This window comes from Peromyscus maniculatus, chromosome 8, assembly GCF_049852395.1.
Source record: "Peromyscus maniculatus bairdii isolate BWxNUB_F1_BW_parent chromosome 8, HU_Pman_BW_mat_3.1, whole genome shotgun sequence".
NCBI classification, from domain to species: domain Eukaryota; kingdom Metazoa; phylum Chordata; class Mammalia; order Rodentia; family Cricetidae; genus Peromyscus; species Peromyscus maniculatus.
In genome coordinates, this window is record NC_134859.1 from 87,454,893 (window position 1) to 87,471,996 (window position 17,104).

At 42.7% G+C, this 17,104-nt stretch overlaps 1 protein-coding gene across 1 annotated transcript; it reads right to left on the minus strand.

Moving 5' to 3' along the window:
* Positions 1-6,410: 6,410 nt before the first annotated feature.
* On the minus strand, positions 6,411-16,838 carry Klhl11 (kelch like family member 11). Its single transcript, XM_006992884.4, has 2 exons — positions 16,238-16,838; positions 6,411-8,148 (listed from the first exon to the last, which is right to left on the minus strand). The coding sequence occupies exons 1-2, from the start codon at positions 16,780-16,782 to the stop codon at positions 6,567-6,569; spliced, it is 2,127 nt and encodes a 708-aa protein (XP_006992946.1). The 5' UTR covers positions 16,783-16,838; the 3' UTR covers positions 6,411-6,566.
* Between the last annotated feature and the right edge of the window lie 266 nt (positions 16,839-17,104).

Consider the following 17,104-nt stretch of genomic DNA (forward strand, 5'->3'; position numbering starts at 1 on the left):
ACCACACAGTACAAAACCAGCTCTAGAGAAATACGTTTATTGAAAACTTACATTTAGACAATTAGTAACTTGAACACGAGCAAGATAGTTTCAGGAACATAAACATAATATCTCAGAGTGTTCTAAATACTACATCTCCTCTAACATGAAGGGAGATAATATTGTATCTTGCACAGGGGCCTGGGTGCCACTAGCCAAAAAAAAAAAAAAAAAAGGTTTATAAACCAAATACTTATTTCACAAATAACACAACTAACCTCAGCCCATTGATGGTAAAATCTTCAAACACCTAGCAAGTACTGTGTTTCACAGGTGCAGGGAGCAGGAGGGGTAACTGATTAACAAGTGCTTCAAGGTACCACACTCCTTAGCAAGGGTCACAGAGCAAGCCAAAAGCTCTGTGAGGGTTACAGTGAGCAGTAATTTGGCTAAGTAAAGTCCTTGCAGCAAATGACTATTTTGTAAAGCTACTGCCATTGTATTACAACTCTCAGGAATTGTTTGGTTTTCAATGACCGGAACATATGCTGTAAGTATAACAAAATGGACTTTCCTCAAGAAAATAACAACGGAGTGATGAGCCGTGCCAAAATGTTTGATGGCTAAGAACAGACTGAATTGTTGCTCAAATATTCTAGGCTTGAAGCACCGTATTTCTCTAGTGTAGGAAGAATATTTGTTTCACAACACCATATATGTTCAAAGACATGAAATGTGACTAACATACCCTTTGCATGTAAGCTTAGTTTGGAAGGTACCAGAAAGAGGTCCTATATACTTTATTAGACCGAGTAGCTAAAATATGTAACACAGCTCCAGTCTACTTATAGTGTTGACACTGGAATCAGGAAGCAGAAAAGGAATATTTCAAACACACCACATGCTAAAGTCAGAGGGGGAAAAGTGTGCACAAGAACTTGCCTACCAGCTATGATGGGATTGGAACACAAAAATGTTCTCTGGCTTTTCAGACTGAGGGTCTGTATTTTAAAAGCTCAGTAATTTAAAGAATTTTTGGTCTCAGATATACTACACACAACTAGGTAACCAAAACATAACTGATGTCAGTTAATCTTAAGTGTTCTTAGCAAAAATGTTACTTTGAACTGGCACAGAGAAGCAAAGCTCTCAGGACACACAGACTAATCATGCAAGTGATGCTCGCTTAAACCCTAAGCTCACGACTGACATTCTCAGTCTAAAGGTAGATAGGAAGGCCCATTAGGATGTGGAAGCAGCCTTACTCAGAGTAATGAAATGACAGTCGTTACTTTTCGGTATAATTGAGTCCTCTCTTCCCAACAAAGACAAATAAAAGCACTAAAATAAAGGTTCACTTGAATACATTTAAGCTTTTTAAAAGCTATGTTTTTTTAAACTGTATTCATAAAAGAAATTTCATTTACAAAGAGCCATATTAGACTTGCACAATTATCATTATAAATACTGTTATGTCCAGTTTAAAACTTCAGAATGTCAGCCTTGAACAGATTTAAGCAAATCTGGTTTCTTTCCTTCCTAACAAGTTAGTTAGAGTATTTAGGAGACACATGTTAAGGTGGTGAAGCCACACACGTGAATTCACATATGAAAATTAGAAACTTGGTAGTCAGGAAAACCTGCACACCATCATGCAAGGAAGGACTTACCCCTTCATTCAGCCAGGGCCTAGGCTGCCTGCTGAGTCAAAAAAAACAGTGGTTTCAATCAAGTTTTTAAAACCAGATTATACCTAAATCTTAGGAGTTATATTGTCTGCCAAAAGATAGGGGGGGAAAAAAAAAGACAAAAAGATGGCCCTATTAACAACTTCGTGGCGACAGTCCCAAAATACAATTCTGGGACCAAAAAGCCAAAATCAAAATACATGACATTCTCTTGGAGAAAGCTGACTTCCTGAAGAAATACTAAATGACTTGCTTGAACAGTCAGAGACAAAGGCAAGCTTCCTTCAATAAGCTTCAAGGCTATTAGCTGCACAGACTTCTTACAACTAAGGAGTGCTTCTCAGAATCCAAAGGCTTTTGTTATTAAGGTAACTACAAAAAGGGCTGGGAAGCAACCCAGTTGGTAGAGTGTTTCCCTAGCATATGCAAGGCCCTGCGTTCAGCTCCCAGCACTATAAAACCAACCAATTGGATGGAAATTGAGAAAAAGTGAAGGGAAAGGGGGAGGATAATAATAGATCCTTTATGTGGAAAGGACTTGTGGTTCCTAGACTCACTCTACATTAAATGGTTTTAAAGCAGATTTCCAAAATCGTTATTAACGCGTGTCTTGGGCAAGAACACTAATTTGGAAACTTCAAGAAAATTATCAGTACAGAATCCAAGAACATTAAGTGTTATAGCAAATAGCCTAAATTTCTGGTTGTGCTTCTGATATTTATCACACAATAAAAATAAAAAGTTAACTCTGATGCAATGGGGGAAGCATAGATCACTGTTCTTGGACTTTTCTGGAATGATACTCCAGAATGTGTGAGAAAGCAAAGACAGTCTTTTTTTTTTTTTTTTTTTTTGGTTTTTGGAGACAGGGTTTCTCTGTGTAGCTTTGCGCCTTTCCTGGAGCTCCAGGCTGGCCTTGAACTCACAGAGATCCTCCTGGCTCTGCCTCCCGAGTGCTGGGATTAAAGGCATGCACCACCACCGCCCGGTGCAAAGACATTCTTAAAGAAACTGAAGAAAATAATGGATTTACAGTACAAACCATCAGGAGTCTTATTTTATACTAGTTATGTACTGTTGCTGTCAGTGACTCTTTTGTTGTTGGCTGGTTTGAGGGAGGGTCTCACTATGTGCCCTAACTAGGCTGGTCTTCCTGCCTTTGCTTCCCAAGGGCTCAGATGACAGGTGAGCACTGCCATACCCAACTTCAATAAGAGCCTTTTTGAAATTTTTCTTTTTTTGGAGCTGAGGCTCGAACCCAGGGCCTTGCGCTTGCTAGGCAAGCACTCTACCACTGAGCTAAATCCCCAACCCCGAAATTTTTCTTTTTAATTAGGTGTTTGTCTCTGCATGTGGGTATGTCCACATGAATGCAGGGCATGGGGCCAGAGGCATCAGATCCCCTGGAGGTGGAGCTATAGAGGCTTGTGAGGTGCCTGAAGTGGGTGCTGGGAACCAAACTCACCGGAAGAACAGCAAGTGTTCTTAACTGCTGACCCATCTCTCCAGCCCCCTGAACAGGAGTTTATGTTAACTGAGTGTTGAAAGATTTAGCTTGAATGTTAACTTTCATAAAGCTCAGGAGTATGTAGAAAGTTAGAAAAATGGGTATTCCTTGATGTAACTTCCTTGAGGTCAAAGTCCATAAGAAGATGGGACTTTTTAGTGATGCCAATTTTTGAGAATTATCTGTACTCCCAATTGCTCTATATATTGCTTATATGTATGACTATCCAGAAGTGGTGACTGCACAGGTCTGATAAAGGCCTTACAACGTCAAGAAGGGAAATGCCTCTATTATGCCAGAGAGCAGTGCTGATCCAAATATGCACGCTCAAGGCAACTGTGTTCTCTAAGCTTGTAAAACCCTTGAACATGAAGTGAATACTGAAGCAAGACAAAAAGTAGCTTTACACTGGCTGTCAGTGAAAATTATAGCTGAACTTTTACTAAAGAATGCTTATGTATCAGCAATTGATAAACAGAACAGCCTCATAAGGCAGTTATGAATCAATCAACAAATTAATCAAGATGTCTTTGGACTAACTGCAATAGATCATGCTGGTGACTTGTCAATGTCAAATCAATGTGAATGGGAAGAATATTCACATAGTCTCAAAGCCAATCCAGCATAATGGTGTTTAGAAAAGATGTGATGGGAGTGAAACTGTCTGCCTTTAGGTTGGAAGGAATGACAAATGTAATAAATTACGAGTGCAGAGGACCTGTAGCTCAGCGGCACTGACGCTGCTGACCATGCTCAAGATAGAGTAACTCTACAAGGATGGGGAACCAACAACCAGCAGTTTATTCAAAGTTCTGCCTTGAATATAAAAGAAGAAAAAAAAAAAAAAAAAAAAAAGAAAAAAGAAAAACCAAAAAAAAAAAAAAAAAAAAAAGAATATAAAAGAAGAAAAGAGGGAAAAACAACAACAACAAAAACCCAGCTCTTCCAGAGACTCTCAGAGTACAGAGGTTTGGGAAGTCCAAGTGAAGGGGGCTCATGGTTTAAATGAAACAGACCAGGGAAAAGAAGGCTACAAAGGAAACCAATGTACAGACAAGTACTAAGTCAGAAAAGAGAGAAATGCCATGAAAGCCCAATGACCTGAACATCTGACCTAGTGCCTGAGGACTGTGCTAATGTCCCCTAAAGGCCCTGCATACGGCCAATTTATATGAAAGACAAACTAGACACCATGAACTACTTACAAAGGAAACTGAACAAGTAGAAAATGAAATTAGTGTGCTAAAGAGCCATCAAGCTCAGCATGGTGGGACATGCCTTTAATTCCAGGCAGAGGCAGGTAGATCTCATAAGTTCCAGGCCAGCCTGGTCTACATAGAGCACTCCAGGTCAGCCAAACTACATAAAGACTTTGTCTTAAAAAAACAAACTATCAACAAATAACAACAACAACAAAAAACAAAGGTAAAATAAAACCAGCAAGATTACAGGTTAGATTATATGAAGAGAAAGGGAAAATTTCTGCAATTTGAGATTTGCATTAAAACAAAAACACAACAGAGAAATAATGTTTCTTTGATGATAGGATTCACAAAGAACTTGTACAATGCTCCACCGAAATCAGGATTACTCACAAAAGCTTAAGGCTGAGCGTTCCAAGACTAAAGTCTTGTACAAGAGAGTTGAGAAACTAAGAACAAATCAGATCCAGATTCCTAAAGAAGAATGGGAAACCAGACATTCCAAGTATCTACAGATGCATGAAAAAGTTCAGTGTGCTGAGCAGGGACTTATTATTACAATTAGTGCAAAAACAATACAATACCTACACAAGGCTCAAAAGACATTGTAAAGAGAAGAGCTAATCCTCCAATACCATACACAAAAATATGGGCTAAAATCAGCAAACGAAGAATATGCAGACACTAGGAGAGAATGGGACTCAGTGATATACCTAATGCAACTGAGAATTATAGATCTTGAATATGAGAGCTCTAAAATAATTCAAGAAAATGCTAATAAATACAAACAATTAGAGGAATGTGAATGTACAGTATCATTGTCACAGAAACTCAACAAAAAACAGAAAATCTGTAACAGAAAGGGTAGAAGTAGCTGTTGTTGAAACAATTCTTGGTCCTTGGAAGCTTATCCCTCAGGATCTATATATGGTCAAAGCCTAGTCTACCTAGTGAGTTCTAGGCCAGCCAAGACTACATAACGAGACCTTGTCTCAAAAAATTAAAAAGACTACTTTAGGGAGAGTAATAAAAATATGTACAGATTAAAAACCTTTTCTGAAAGATGATAGTCATCGAACTGGTTATATAACACTTTGATAATTTCCTATTAAATGTGTTATGCGAAAACCTTAAAATTTTAAAAGCCAAAACTATGCACTCAGATTTGGTATTTTAGGCTCTAAGTTCCAATAAAAGTCTAGGGCAATCCAGGAAAATATGACAATCAGGGGCCAGAAATAACATGGCTTCTGTTAGCAGTACTTTCTAAACTGTTACTTCCTTGCCAATTTGAAAGCTTGTCTGGTGGAAAGAACTGATGAGGAGCCTATATAATATTCAATGGAATAAAAAAATGAACTGAAGGCATCGAGTGTTGATTGTCATGGGCATGATGCATCCTCATCAACACAGTCACAACTCTTCAAAGTGTTTCAAAATGTTTGTTCACTTGCTTTCTCAGTTACACTGAACATTTTTTCTTAGAGAAACAACCTTCACCTGTGTAACTTCCTCTCTAGTCAATCAGCTAAATATTAATACCTTCCCAATTCTCAGCTCAGAATGATGGCTTCAAGTTTATAAACAGCTGTGGAAGAAACAAAACAAACCAGATGATGTGCCAATCACAAACTTCTCATCAGTCACCCTTTCCAAAGAACAAAAACACATACAACAAAATATCAGTGCCAACATTCTGAGATCAATCTTGCTGAAACATTGTGCTTTTCCCTTCAGATCCAGTCTCACTATTGCACATGCCTCCTGCAGATGAGAGCTTAATGCATAAACTGTTATCACTGAAAACAAACAATCCACACAAAATGTAAAGGAATATCAAAGTAAATGTGCAAATTACACTGGTGCTTAAAGCCCCAAATGGAAGTCCCTAAAACAAAGGAGTTACAGCTGTTGGCAGAAAAAAGGCCAAGTAACTAGACCTGCTTTCTCCCACTTCTCTTTAATAAGATCTTATTTGCTAGCACACAAACTAAAAGACAAGACTGCAAGCTAACAAAAATTACCACACTAAACTGAGTTTCCTGTTTGTTTTTTAATTAACTTCCTTTATATAGGGTAATAAGTCCAAGTAGAAAATAAGTTATTGACATACTTTTCCAAGTAACAGTCCAAGCATTTCCAGCCTCGTGGAACAGGGAGAACAGTTCCCAGCTGTACGTGTTGGCGAGCTTAGCATTCAATCTGGGAACTTGGCACTCTCCGCATGTTCAGGGCGTGCCGGTGTATCTCCTGCATCTGTCTGATGCGGTCCTTCTGCCACATTAAGTTTTGAGGCATAGGGTATCTCTGTGTGCCATGCAAGTACCGGTAGGGGATCCTGACGTGACAAGCGGTGGCCCTACAACGGGGCTGAGGCATGGGAGGAAGGAGCATCCACCTCTTTCTCTCAGCACAGTATCGGTAGGCCTCCTTCCGATACTGTTTGTCAATATCATCGCTGTTTTTCCAGCCTCCAATAATGAAGACATCATCTTTGTAATAGCAAATGGCTGCTCCTTCGATGCTTAGGACTTCTGGAGGCAAGCTTTCAAGGATCTCATCAGATACCTGACCGGCAATTTTTCTTACTGCCTCTTCGTTTTCTAAAGAATAACTCTTGGGACAGCATGATGCTGTCTGATAAAAGTTTGAATTGACCACAGACATCTGGAAAAAACAGTAATTGTCAATAAGTGGTAAGGATTCCACATCTTTCCACTGTCGAGTCTCTGTATCATAGCAAGTAATTACGGCCTTCAATCCATCCTCAGTGTCCCGGTCCACAGGAGTGCGGGCAGCAATGTACACAAACCGGTCTTCAATGGCTAGTGCTTTGACATCTCGAAGAATCTTTGGTGCTGATTCTAAGTTGTGCCATTTATCAAGCTCAGGATTGTAAACAGTCACATCTTTAAAGCCAGGGCTAAAATTGCCATGTCCTCCAATGCTATACAGCTTCCCTTTGACTTCTGTTAGCCCAAAAGAATGCTTTCTTGTCATCAGACTACAAACGTGTTCCCATGTATTCAAATTTGGGTTGTACCTTTCCACAGTTTTAGCAAACCCTGGTTCCATGGAGCCAGCAACATACACATAAGATTCTGTTACTGCAACGGCATGTCCATCAAGGTGATTATGAATGTGGGGCAGATTTACCCATCTGTCCTCATCAACAAAATATCCCACACATTCACTTAAATAGTCTCCTCCTTCTGACACACCTCCAATAACCATGATTACGTCCATGTTTTGTCCATAGCGAGGTAAGAGTGAGACATGGGAAGCGGGATGCTGGAGTGTGCCAGACTGTATGTTCTCTGCTCTGAGTGCATGCCTCTCCACCGCATCAGCCACCAGCTTGACGCAAACTTCATTATTGGCCACCAGCCGCTCTGGTTTGACATGCCGTGTAAGGTAGGTGGGTTTCATCTGGGACAACCTGAGCAATTTAAAAAGTTCTTCAAAGTATCTCTCTCTCTCTTCAGCATTTCTCTGAACCCACTTCAAAACCGTTTCAAAAAGAACCTCTTCAGAATCCACGGTAATTTCCAAGTCCGAAAGCCAGTCTCGAATGAGATGGAAAGGTAAAGTATAAAATTCTTCATCCTGAATGACTTTATAGAAATTTCTCCGGATCATATCCGCAGCTTTCAAAGCAAGCTGGCTTAGTGTGTACATGTGGGCTAAGCTATGAATGGCCACACAATTTGAGAGATGAAGTTTTTTCTTCAGAAATTCTCCACAAAATTCTTTTAAACGAATTAATAAGAATCTAGAATCAAGAAAAAGAGAAAAGATTAATTTTAGAATGTACTTATTTTATATGGTTGCATTGTAGGTGTGCCCAAATTATACAAATCGAAATGGTTAGGATTAATCTCATAAGCACAGTATCTGAAACAGCTCCCCCACTGCCCCAATAAGCAAGTATTATGCTGAGAAGTCTATTTTTCAGGAGGAAGGGTTTGAGATAGGTCTCATTATGCAGATGGCTCAGTGGGTAAAGGCACTTGCCAGAGCAAGCCTAGAGACCCCAAGTTCAATCCCTAGAATCCACATAAAGATGAAAGGAGAAAATGTCACAAAGTTGTTCTCTTACTTCCAGGTGTGCACCCACATATCATAGACACACATACATTTAAAAAAATACATTTACATGCCTATAATCCTAAGACTCAGGAGACCAAGACAGGAGAATCACAAGGTCAAGGCCTGCCTGGAAAACTTGGTGAGACCCTGTTTCAAAATCTAAGAAAATGAAAACAAGAGGCTGGAGAGATGGCTTAGTGGTTATTTTATTATTTATGTATTTATTTATTTGTTGTTTGTCTATCCTTGGAACTCGCTTTGTAGACCAGGCTGGCCTCAAACTCACAGAGATCTTCCTGCCTCTGCCTCCTGAGTGCTGAGAGTAAAGGTGTGTGCCACCACTGCTGAGCCTTTATTTTATTTTTTAAGATAAGGTCTCACCATATAACTCTGGCTGGCCTGCAACACAGAGATCTTCCTTGCTCTGTCTCCTGAGTGCTGGGATTAAAAACATGTGCCACTATGCCTGGATTCTATTGTCTATGTATGGGTATTTTGGTATTTTGCCTGTATGTATGTCTATGTATGACATACATGGCTGGCTGTTACCCCTGGAAGTCAGAGATGGCACCTACAGACTTGAGTTTGGTTCCCAGCACCCATACTGAGTAGCTCACAACTGTCTAACTCCAGCTCCAAGGGGTCCAATGCCCTCTTCTGGCCTTCTTGCCTTCTTGGGCACTGCACTCACATGCACATACTGTCACACAGATATACACACATACAATAAGGACAAATGCCAGTCCAAATGCATTTCTGATATTTTTTCTAATCCCTTTGCAGTCACATATTCATTCCATCATTTCCTATTTTAGAGTTAACTGAATAGGCACTCTACCTTAAACCCAATTCTTTTAATTTTTTTGTTTGCTAGTTTTGGACCTCTTATTTATTTTGGCTTTACTTTTTTTTTTTTTTTGAGATTGGGTGTCAAATAGCCCAGGCTGGTCTCCAACACACTATGTAGCTAAGGATGATCCTTCTGCTTCCACCACCTATGTGCCAGGATCACAGACATGCACTACCACTCCCAGCTTTGGGTTCTTTTTAAACTGAGAAAGGTCTTGGTGAAGGGCTTTATCCAGTATGACCACAGAGCCTAAACTAGAGGCAGGCAGGAACTATAACTTCCTAGAGGCTCAGCTTGGCCAGATATCAGAAAGAACAGCAGCCTAGGCTGAGTCAGAGGTTTTCATCTCTTTGGGCAACCACAGAGAGTGGACTAAGGGCTTTGCCCAAAGTGGTTAACACTAAAGCAAAGAAGACAAGACAAACTCAAATATCTGAAGCCTGGAAATAAAACAAACACATAACAAAAAATCATGTGTAGGACAGACTAGCTAAAAAAGAAAAAAACAGAAAAGTGGCTTATAGAACATTGCCCATACACCTAAATTAAGTTAAAGCAAAACACAACAGTGTTGGCCCAAATCATAAATCTACTAACACTGAGCCCAAGAGTGGTCAATCTGAGACCATGATTATAAAAGAGAAAGACCCTTTAACTGAGAAGAACCTTAAACAATCTAAGAATGATGTCATCATAACAGGCCCATTTCTATTTAATAATGGTTTATTACGGTTACTTACTGTGTTTAGTAACTAATTATAAATACAGATGAATTAAAACAAGTTCTCTTAACCCTCTTGAAGAAACATTCCCACCTTAGAGATAACACAAAGACAAGGCCTTCACTCACTACTCTACCTTGTCTTTGTGTTATCTCTAAGGTGGGAATTCTAGAGGACCCCGAACAAGTCTGGGTGCCAGGACCACCTGATTCCCAGGCTGCCTCGAGCTCCTATGTTTAACAGGTAATTCTGAGGCATAGTCCCTTAAGACAGACTCTGGGAAACATTACACTATGAAAACAATAGCTATTATACACTAGGCATTGTTATGTAAGGAACACTGTGCGGACACATCTATTTACATTTATTTATTATAGTACTAGGGATTCAACTCAGGTTGAATGGTAGGCAGGTGCTCTACTATACAACTCCCCCCTCCTGCCTTCTTTTTTTGAAGCAGGATCTAATCTGTGATCCTTCTGCCTCAGCCTCCTGAGTAGCTGAGATTATAGTGCTGAGCCTAGAGACTCTATTCATTCAATTATTTCTAATCCAAGTGCCATGCAGGGCTGGATCACAGTTTATGTAGGCACAGAGAAAAATGATCCTGCCTCAGAGCTCATTAAATTAAGCTCAATCATTACAGAGCACTTAGAATAGTGCCGGTTAAAGATGGAGAAAAGTTAGAGGTTTTGTTTTGTTTTTTTGTATTTTTGAGACAGGGTCTCTCTATATAGCCCTGGCTGACCCTGAAATCAGAGACAACATATCTCTGACTCCCTAGTGCAAAGACTGAAGGCATGCACCACCAGGCCAGCAAGAGTTAGAGTTTTAAGTCACAGACAGACACAAACACAGCTTGACAATAGCTCTCTTCAGTTTCATTTAACAAACTTCCTTCCCAGGACCTGTACACATTCTACCCTATCCTGAGGACCCAGTCTTGTACTTTGAGGAGAGAAGCAATCAGGTGGGCAGAGGCTTTATCTTTCTACCAACTAATTTGCCTGTAGTTATACCCTTTATTTTCTTTTCTGCTTTGGCCTACGGTTTTTGTTTTGAGACAGGGTCTCTATGCAGTCTTGAAGTCAAGATCATCTGCTGTTGCCTCCTGAGTGTTGGGATTAAAGGCATGATCCACCACAGCCAGTATACAATCCTTACTATTTTTTGGAAAGGGTCTCTCTCACTAAATAATCCAGACTGGCCTAGATCTCCTGCTTCAGCCTCCCAAGTGCTGGAATTACAGATGCGCCCCACTCAATCTCAAATTGTAGTATGGATTATGGCCTTTCTTGACTTCAAAACCTACTCCCGTGTCCATTTGCCTGCTCTTACAATATAAGTTTCTCCTCTTCCACAGAATCATTTTCTTCAGCACACAAACATATTCATTCCATCATTTCCTATTTTAGAGTTAACTGAATAGGCACTCTACCTTAAACCCAATCCTTTTAATTTTTCTGTTTGCTAGTTTTGTTTTTCCAGATAGAGTTTCTCTGTGTAACAGTCCTGGCTGTCCAGAGATCCATCTGCCTCTGCCTCCCAAGGTGTACTGTTATAGCCCACTAGGTTTCCTAGCGGCTGTACCCAGCAGGACTGCATAAGAGGTAACTAGCAAGGGGGAGGTCTTTTACTCCACCCCTTGGCATTGTTATGAATAGACCTTTGGAATAAAGTTTTGGGCCCGTTTGGACAAGGATCCAGGCCCACCTGAGTCTATCTTGTGTTTTCTCTCCTCTCTATTTCTAACTAAGTTTCTTATCCCTCATTCCTCAAGAGTTCCTGGGGTAAATAAGTGTGGGGGCTGGTCCCCCACAGTGTACGCCGCCGCCACCACCACCCAGCTAAATAAATATATTTTTTTTTTTTTTTTTTTTTTTTGGTTTTTCGAGACAGGGTTTCTCTGCGTAGTTTTGCGCCTTTCCTGGAGCTCACTTGGTAGCCCAGGCTGGCCTCGAACTCACAGCGATCCGCCTGGCTCTGCCTCCCGAGTGCTGGGATTAAAGGCGTGCGCCACCACCGCCCGGCTAAATAAATATATTTTTAAAACAGGGATATTTCCAAACATTGAAATTGACATAAATTTTTATACTGGAACAAGAGCCAGGCATAGTGGACTCCTGTAACCCCAACTCTTGGGAGACTGAGCTAGGAGAAGCATGAGTTCTAGGCTTGCCTGTGTTACATAGGAAAATCCTATCTCAAAAACAAAAGGGGAGCTGGGTGTGGTGATGCAGGCTTTTAATCTTACCATTTAGGAGGCAGAGGCAGGTGGATCTCTATGAGTCAGAGACAAGCCTGGTCTACAAGGCGAGTCCCAGGACAGCCAGAGCTGTTACACAGAATAACCCTGTCATGAACCCCCCCCCAAACACACACACACACACACACACACCAAAACCAAAATCAAAAAAGGAACACACTTTTTTAATTCCAGCACTTGGGAGGCAGTTAGTTGGATTTTTGAGATTTCAAGGACAGCCAGAACTACACAGGGAGACCCAGTCTAAGCCAAAAAAACAAAAACAAAAAACGAATGGATAGGCATTAGATAGATGGAGGGTAGAGATATATGCAGATTGGGGAAACTATCATATAAATTATAATTGAGTTACTTAAGAGTACATATAAAAATGAGTAAGGAGAAAGAGGACAAGCAGGGGATTCTCTACAGTATTGAAGAATCCAATAGAGTGAACTGAACTGATACCATAGAAACCTAAAAAGAGAGTGGAGTCTAGCTATCAAATGATTGACCACTGGGGGTTGGTGATGACACTGAGTTAAGTATTAAAAGTATTAAAAATAAATCAATAATAATAAAAAATAAAACAAATATTTATTTTATGTGTATGGGTGTTTTGCTGAACGTATGTATATGTCTACTGCCAACATCAGAAGAAGGAGTTGGACCCTCAAACTGAAATTACAGATGGTTGTGAACCACCACATGGGTTCTGGGAATTGACCACAGGCCCTGTGGAAGAGCAGCCATTGTTGTTTTTTGTTTTTTTGTTTTTTGTTTTTTGTTTTTTTGATTTTTCAAGACAGGGTTTCCTTGGCTGGCCTGGAACTCAAAGAGATTTGCCTGCCTCTGCCTCCCAAGTGCTTGGATTAAAGGCGTGAACCACCACTACCTGGCTTGCAGCCATTGCTCTTATGGCTGAGCCGACTCTCCAGCCCCTGGAAATATCCCTATTTGTGACATTGTTTCCACTTGTGATTTCCTTCAGAACTTGCCTGGAGACCCAGTGTTCTTCAATCTTAACAGCTTACCCAGACATCTTGACCAGGCCTATACTGACCTCCCCTCAGATCTACTCTTCTTTATATTTCCTTGATTGATCTCCATCTTTGTTCTAAAATAATTGTTTTTGTTTTTCCGAGAAAGGGTTTCTCTGTGTACTCTTGGCTGTGTAAATTTTTTTTTTAAAGATTTGTGTGTATGAGTGTTTTACCTACATGTTTATCTGTGTGCCATGGTGCCTGATGTCCTTGATGGCCAGAAGATACAAGATCCACTGGAACAGGAGTTACAGGTGGTTGTGAACCACCACGTGGACATTGGGAACCAAACCAACCCAGGTCTTCTGCAAGAGCAACAACTGCTCTTAGCCACTGGGCTGTCTCTCCAGCCCCTCGACCTTTATTTTTCCAGACGAGTTCTTGCACTGAACCTCATCCACTGAGCCAGACTGGCTGGCCACTGAACTTCAGGGATCGGCCCATCTCTCCCTCCCCATCAAGGCTTGGGTTACTGGAATGCACTGCCATGCCCAGCTTTTGAAGAACTGAAGCCAAATCCTCATGCTTACAGTGCAGGCATTTTATCCATGGCTGGGCCATCTCTGCAACCTCTACTTCTCCACATCTTTTTTGAGGAGTGAGGAGGTGGAACAAGATCTCATTATAAATCCCTGGCTGGTCTGGATAGACGACCAGGCTGGACTAAAACTCTGCTTGCCTCTGCTTTCCAAGAGTGTTGGGATTAAATTCCCAGCATTTTTCCACACTGTAATAATAATCAGATCTTTCCAATTACTAGGGTCAAAAAATTCTTTTTCCTTACTCCCATATCAAGTCCACTGGCAATTCATCTCCTCTACTTCAAAAACCAGATGTCCTGCAGAGATGGCTCAGCAGTTAGAAGCACTGGCTGCTCCTCAGGTTCAGTTCCCAGCACCCACATGCTCTTTCTAGCCTCTTTAGGCACCAAGCACTAACATTATTTTATGGGTGAACCACAAATAAAATAAATCTTAAAGCATACACACAGATGTCACCCCTTCTCATTTCAATCCAAGCCTCTACCACTGCTGCAGTGACTTAAGCTAGTCTTTGCTACAGCCCTTGCTGCATTCTCCCCATTATCCTATCCTTTTTTCAATACAGAATTTATCAAATAAAACAGCATCATTCCCACTGACCTCTAATTTTAAAAAGTTCAGTTCTGCCGGGGCAGTGGTGGTGCACTTTTAATCCCAGCACTTGGGTGGCAGAGGCAGGTGGACTGCTATGATTGAGGCCAGTCTGGTCTACAGAGCTAGTTCTAGGACAGACAAGAAACTCTGTTTCAAAAACAAATGTAAGTTCAGCTCCTTTCACAGGCCCATAAGGCTGTAGTTGTCAACCTGTGGGTCACAACCTCTTGGGTCGAACAACCTTTTCATAGGGGTCACATATCAGATAAACTGCATATTAGATGTCTACATTACGATTCATAACACTAGCAAAATTACAGTTGTGAAATAGCAACGAAAATAACTTTATGGTTGGGGCCACGACAATAGGAGGAAGTGTATTAAAGGGTTGCAGCACTAGGAAGGTTGAGAACCACTGCCCTAAGGGCTCCATCCTCACCACTACTCTAATGTTTTTGATCCTTTCAACTGCCTCCCTCCATCTAGCTATATGACCCCGCTGTTCTCTATCTATCTGGGGGTTTTGCACTGTCAATCTCTACCTGAAGCACACTACCTTGCCGCCTACACCCCTTTATTATGTCTTCTAAACTTTCTCTATCCACCCAGTTTAAAAATAGCTCCTCTAAGCTGGCCATAGTAGTGCACTCCTTTAATCCCAGCACTCAGAGGCAGAGGCAGGAGATTTCTGAGTTCGAGGGCATCCTGGTCTACATAGTGAATTCCAGGACAGCCAGAGCTATATAGTGAGACCCTGTCTCAAAAAAAAAAGGTCCTCTCCATCACCCTCCATTAGGGCCTATAATGCACAGCTCCACATTAAATTTTGCATCACAAACTTTAATAATCATTCAATAGGCTATATAGTCATTGTTAAACAACATGAGTTCGATAAGGAAAGGGATTTTCGTGTGTTTTGATCACATAAAAATCATTGTCTGGTGCATACCTCTGGTCAATAGGTATGTGTTAAAGGATTTGTTAATAGTACTACCATCCCTAAAAGTGGCATCCACCTGCCTCCAAACCGACCTCTGGGGCATCTTTTCTGGCTCCCTACAATCCATTTTCCACAATAGCTGAGAAAAATCTTTTGAAATATTTAAACCAGTCCGTCTCTCTACCCAGCTTCTCATCCATCACACTCGGTAAAATCCAAACCTTTTTCCAGTGCATCTCAATCACCATCCTCCCCTTCACCCAGCAGATCCAGACTCACTGGATTCTTTTCAAGACCTTTCTCAGCTGGGTGTGGTGGCGCACGGATGGATCTCTGTGAGTTCGAGGCCAGCTTGGTCTACAGAGTGAGTTCCATGCAGGACAGCCAGGGCTAACCAGAGAAACCTTGTCTCGAAAAACAACCAACAAACAAGAAACAAACAAACAAACAAACAAAAGACCAAAAACCAAAGACGGTCCTGGTCCTCTAAGCCAAGCTAGATCCTGACTGACCGCCTTTGGAAACCTGTAATGTGCACCCATTCCCCTTTGCACTGCCTATTTCCCGAGGTCGGTTTAAATGTCACCTCCTCCGTCCCGCAGCTAGCCTTTCACCGTTTTTTCATGTCGTCATCACAGGAGTCACACACTACACACGGCCTTTCACCGCCTTTATCCCTACACCTAGGATCCGCGCTCCCGGATGCCAGGTGCACAAGCGAGCCTCTCAGAGGCCTCGGGGCCAGGCGCGGTGGCTGTCCCGCCGCGGGCACAGTGAGGGGGGACCCGGCCCCGCAGACCCGGCCCCCCAACCCTCGCTCGGCCCTCATCGCCTACCTGTCTGCCAGTTCCAGCACCTCGTGGACGCTGCCGGTGCTCACTCGGATGCGCCCAGTGTACATGTACTCGATAACGGCTTCCACCGTGTCCGGTTCTGGTCCCGGCTCCGAGCTCCACTTGCGCATCTCCACCCGGCCCGAGCGCGACTCGGAGAACTGGCCCGAGAGCAAGGGCGTGAAGTACTCGGTGGCGGCGGCCAGCACCGAGCGGTGGGCGCGGAACTCGCGCCCTCCGGCCCCGCCGAAGCACAGGGTGATGTCGCAGAACAGGCCCTGACGCCGCTGCTCGTTCTGCCGCCAGGACAACTCGGAGCAGTGAGTGCTGCACTCGAAGTCCTCGGCCTCCGGGCCCGGATCGCCCCCGCTCGCCTCCATGGCGGAGATCCCGGGCCCGGGCCCGAAGTCCACCGTGCCACTGCCTCGGACCTCGGCGGCCAGGCCCGCGGAACTGGCGGCGGCAGTCTCCATGCTCTCCATCTCCAGCACCTGAAGAGATGCAGCCGCGGCCGCCGCCGCCGCCGCCGCTGCCACCGCCGCCGCCATCTTGACGCCGCCGCAGCGGCCCCCTCAGCTTCCGAACGGTGCGGCAACTCTGGAGCGACGCAGAGGCATTCTGGGATTAAATAGTGCGCGCGGGGCGGGGCCGCGCCTGCGCACTCCCGCCCCGCTCGAGCCGCCTAGTGAGGCCAGCGCAGGACTCGCGCTGCCCGAAGAAGAAGATGCGGTCCACCTGTTTCCCTCCCTTAGGGTGGCCGGCTGTGCGTGTTTTGTTGAATTTTCTACTTTAAATTGCTTCGCAGTGTATCGTCACCACCACACCCACACGCAAACATTTTGTTTGTTTTTGAACTCGCCCTGTGAACCA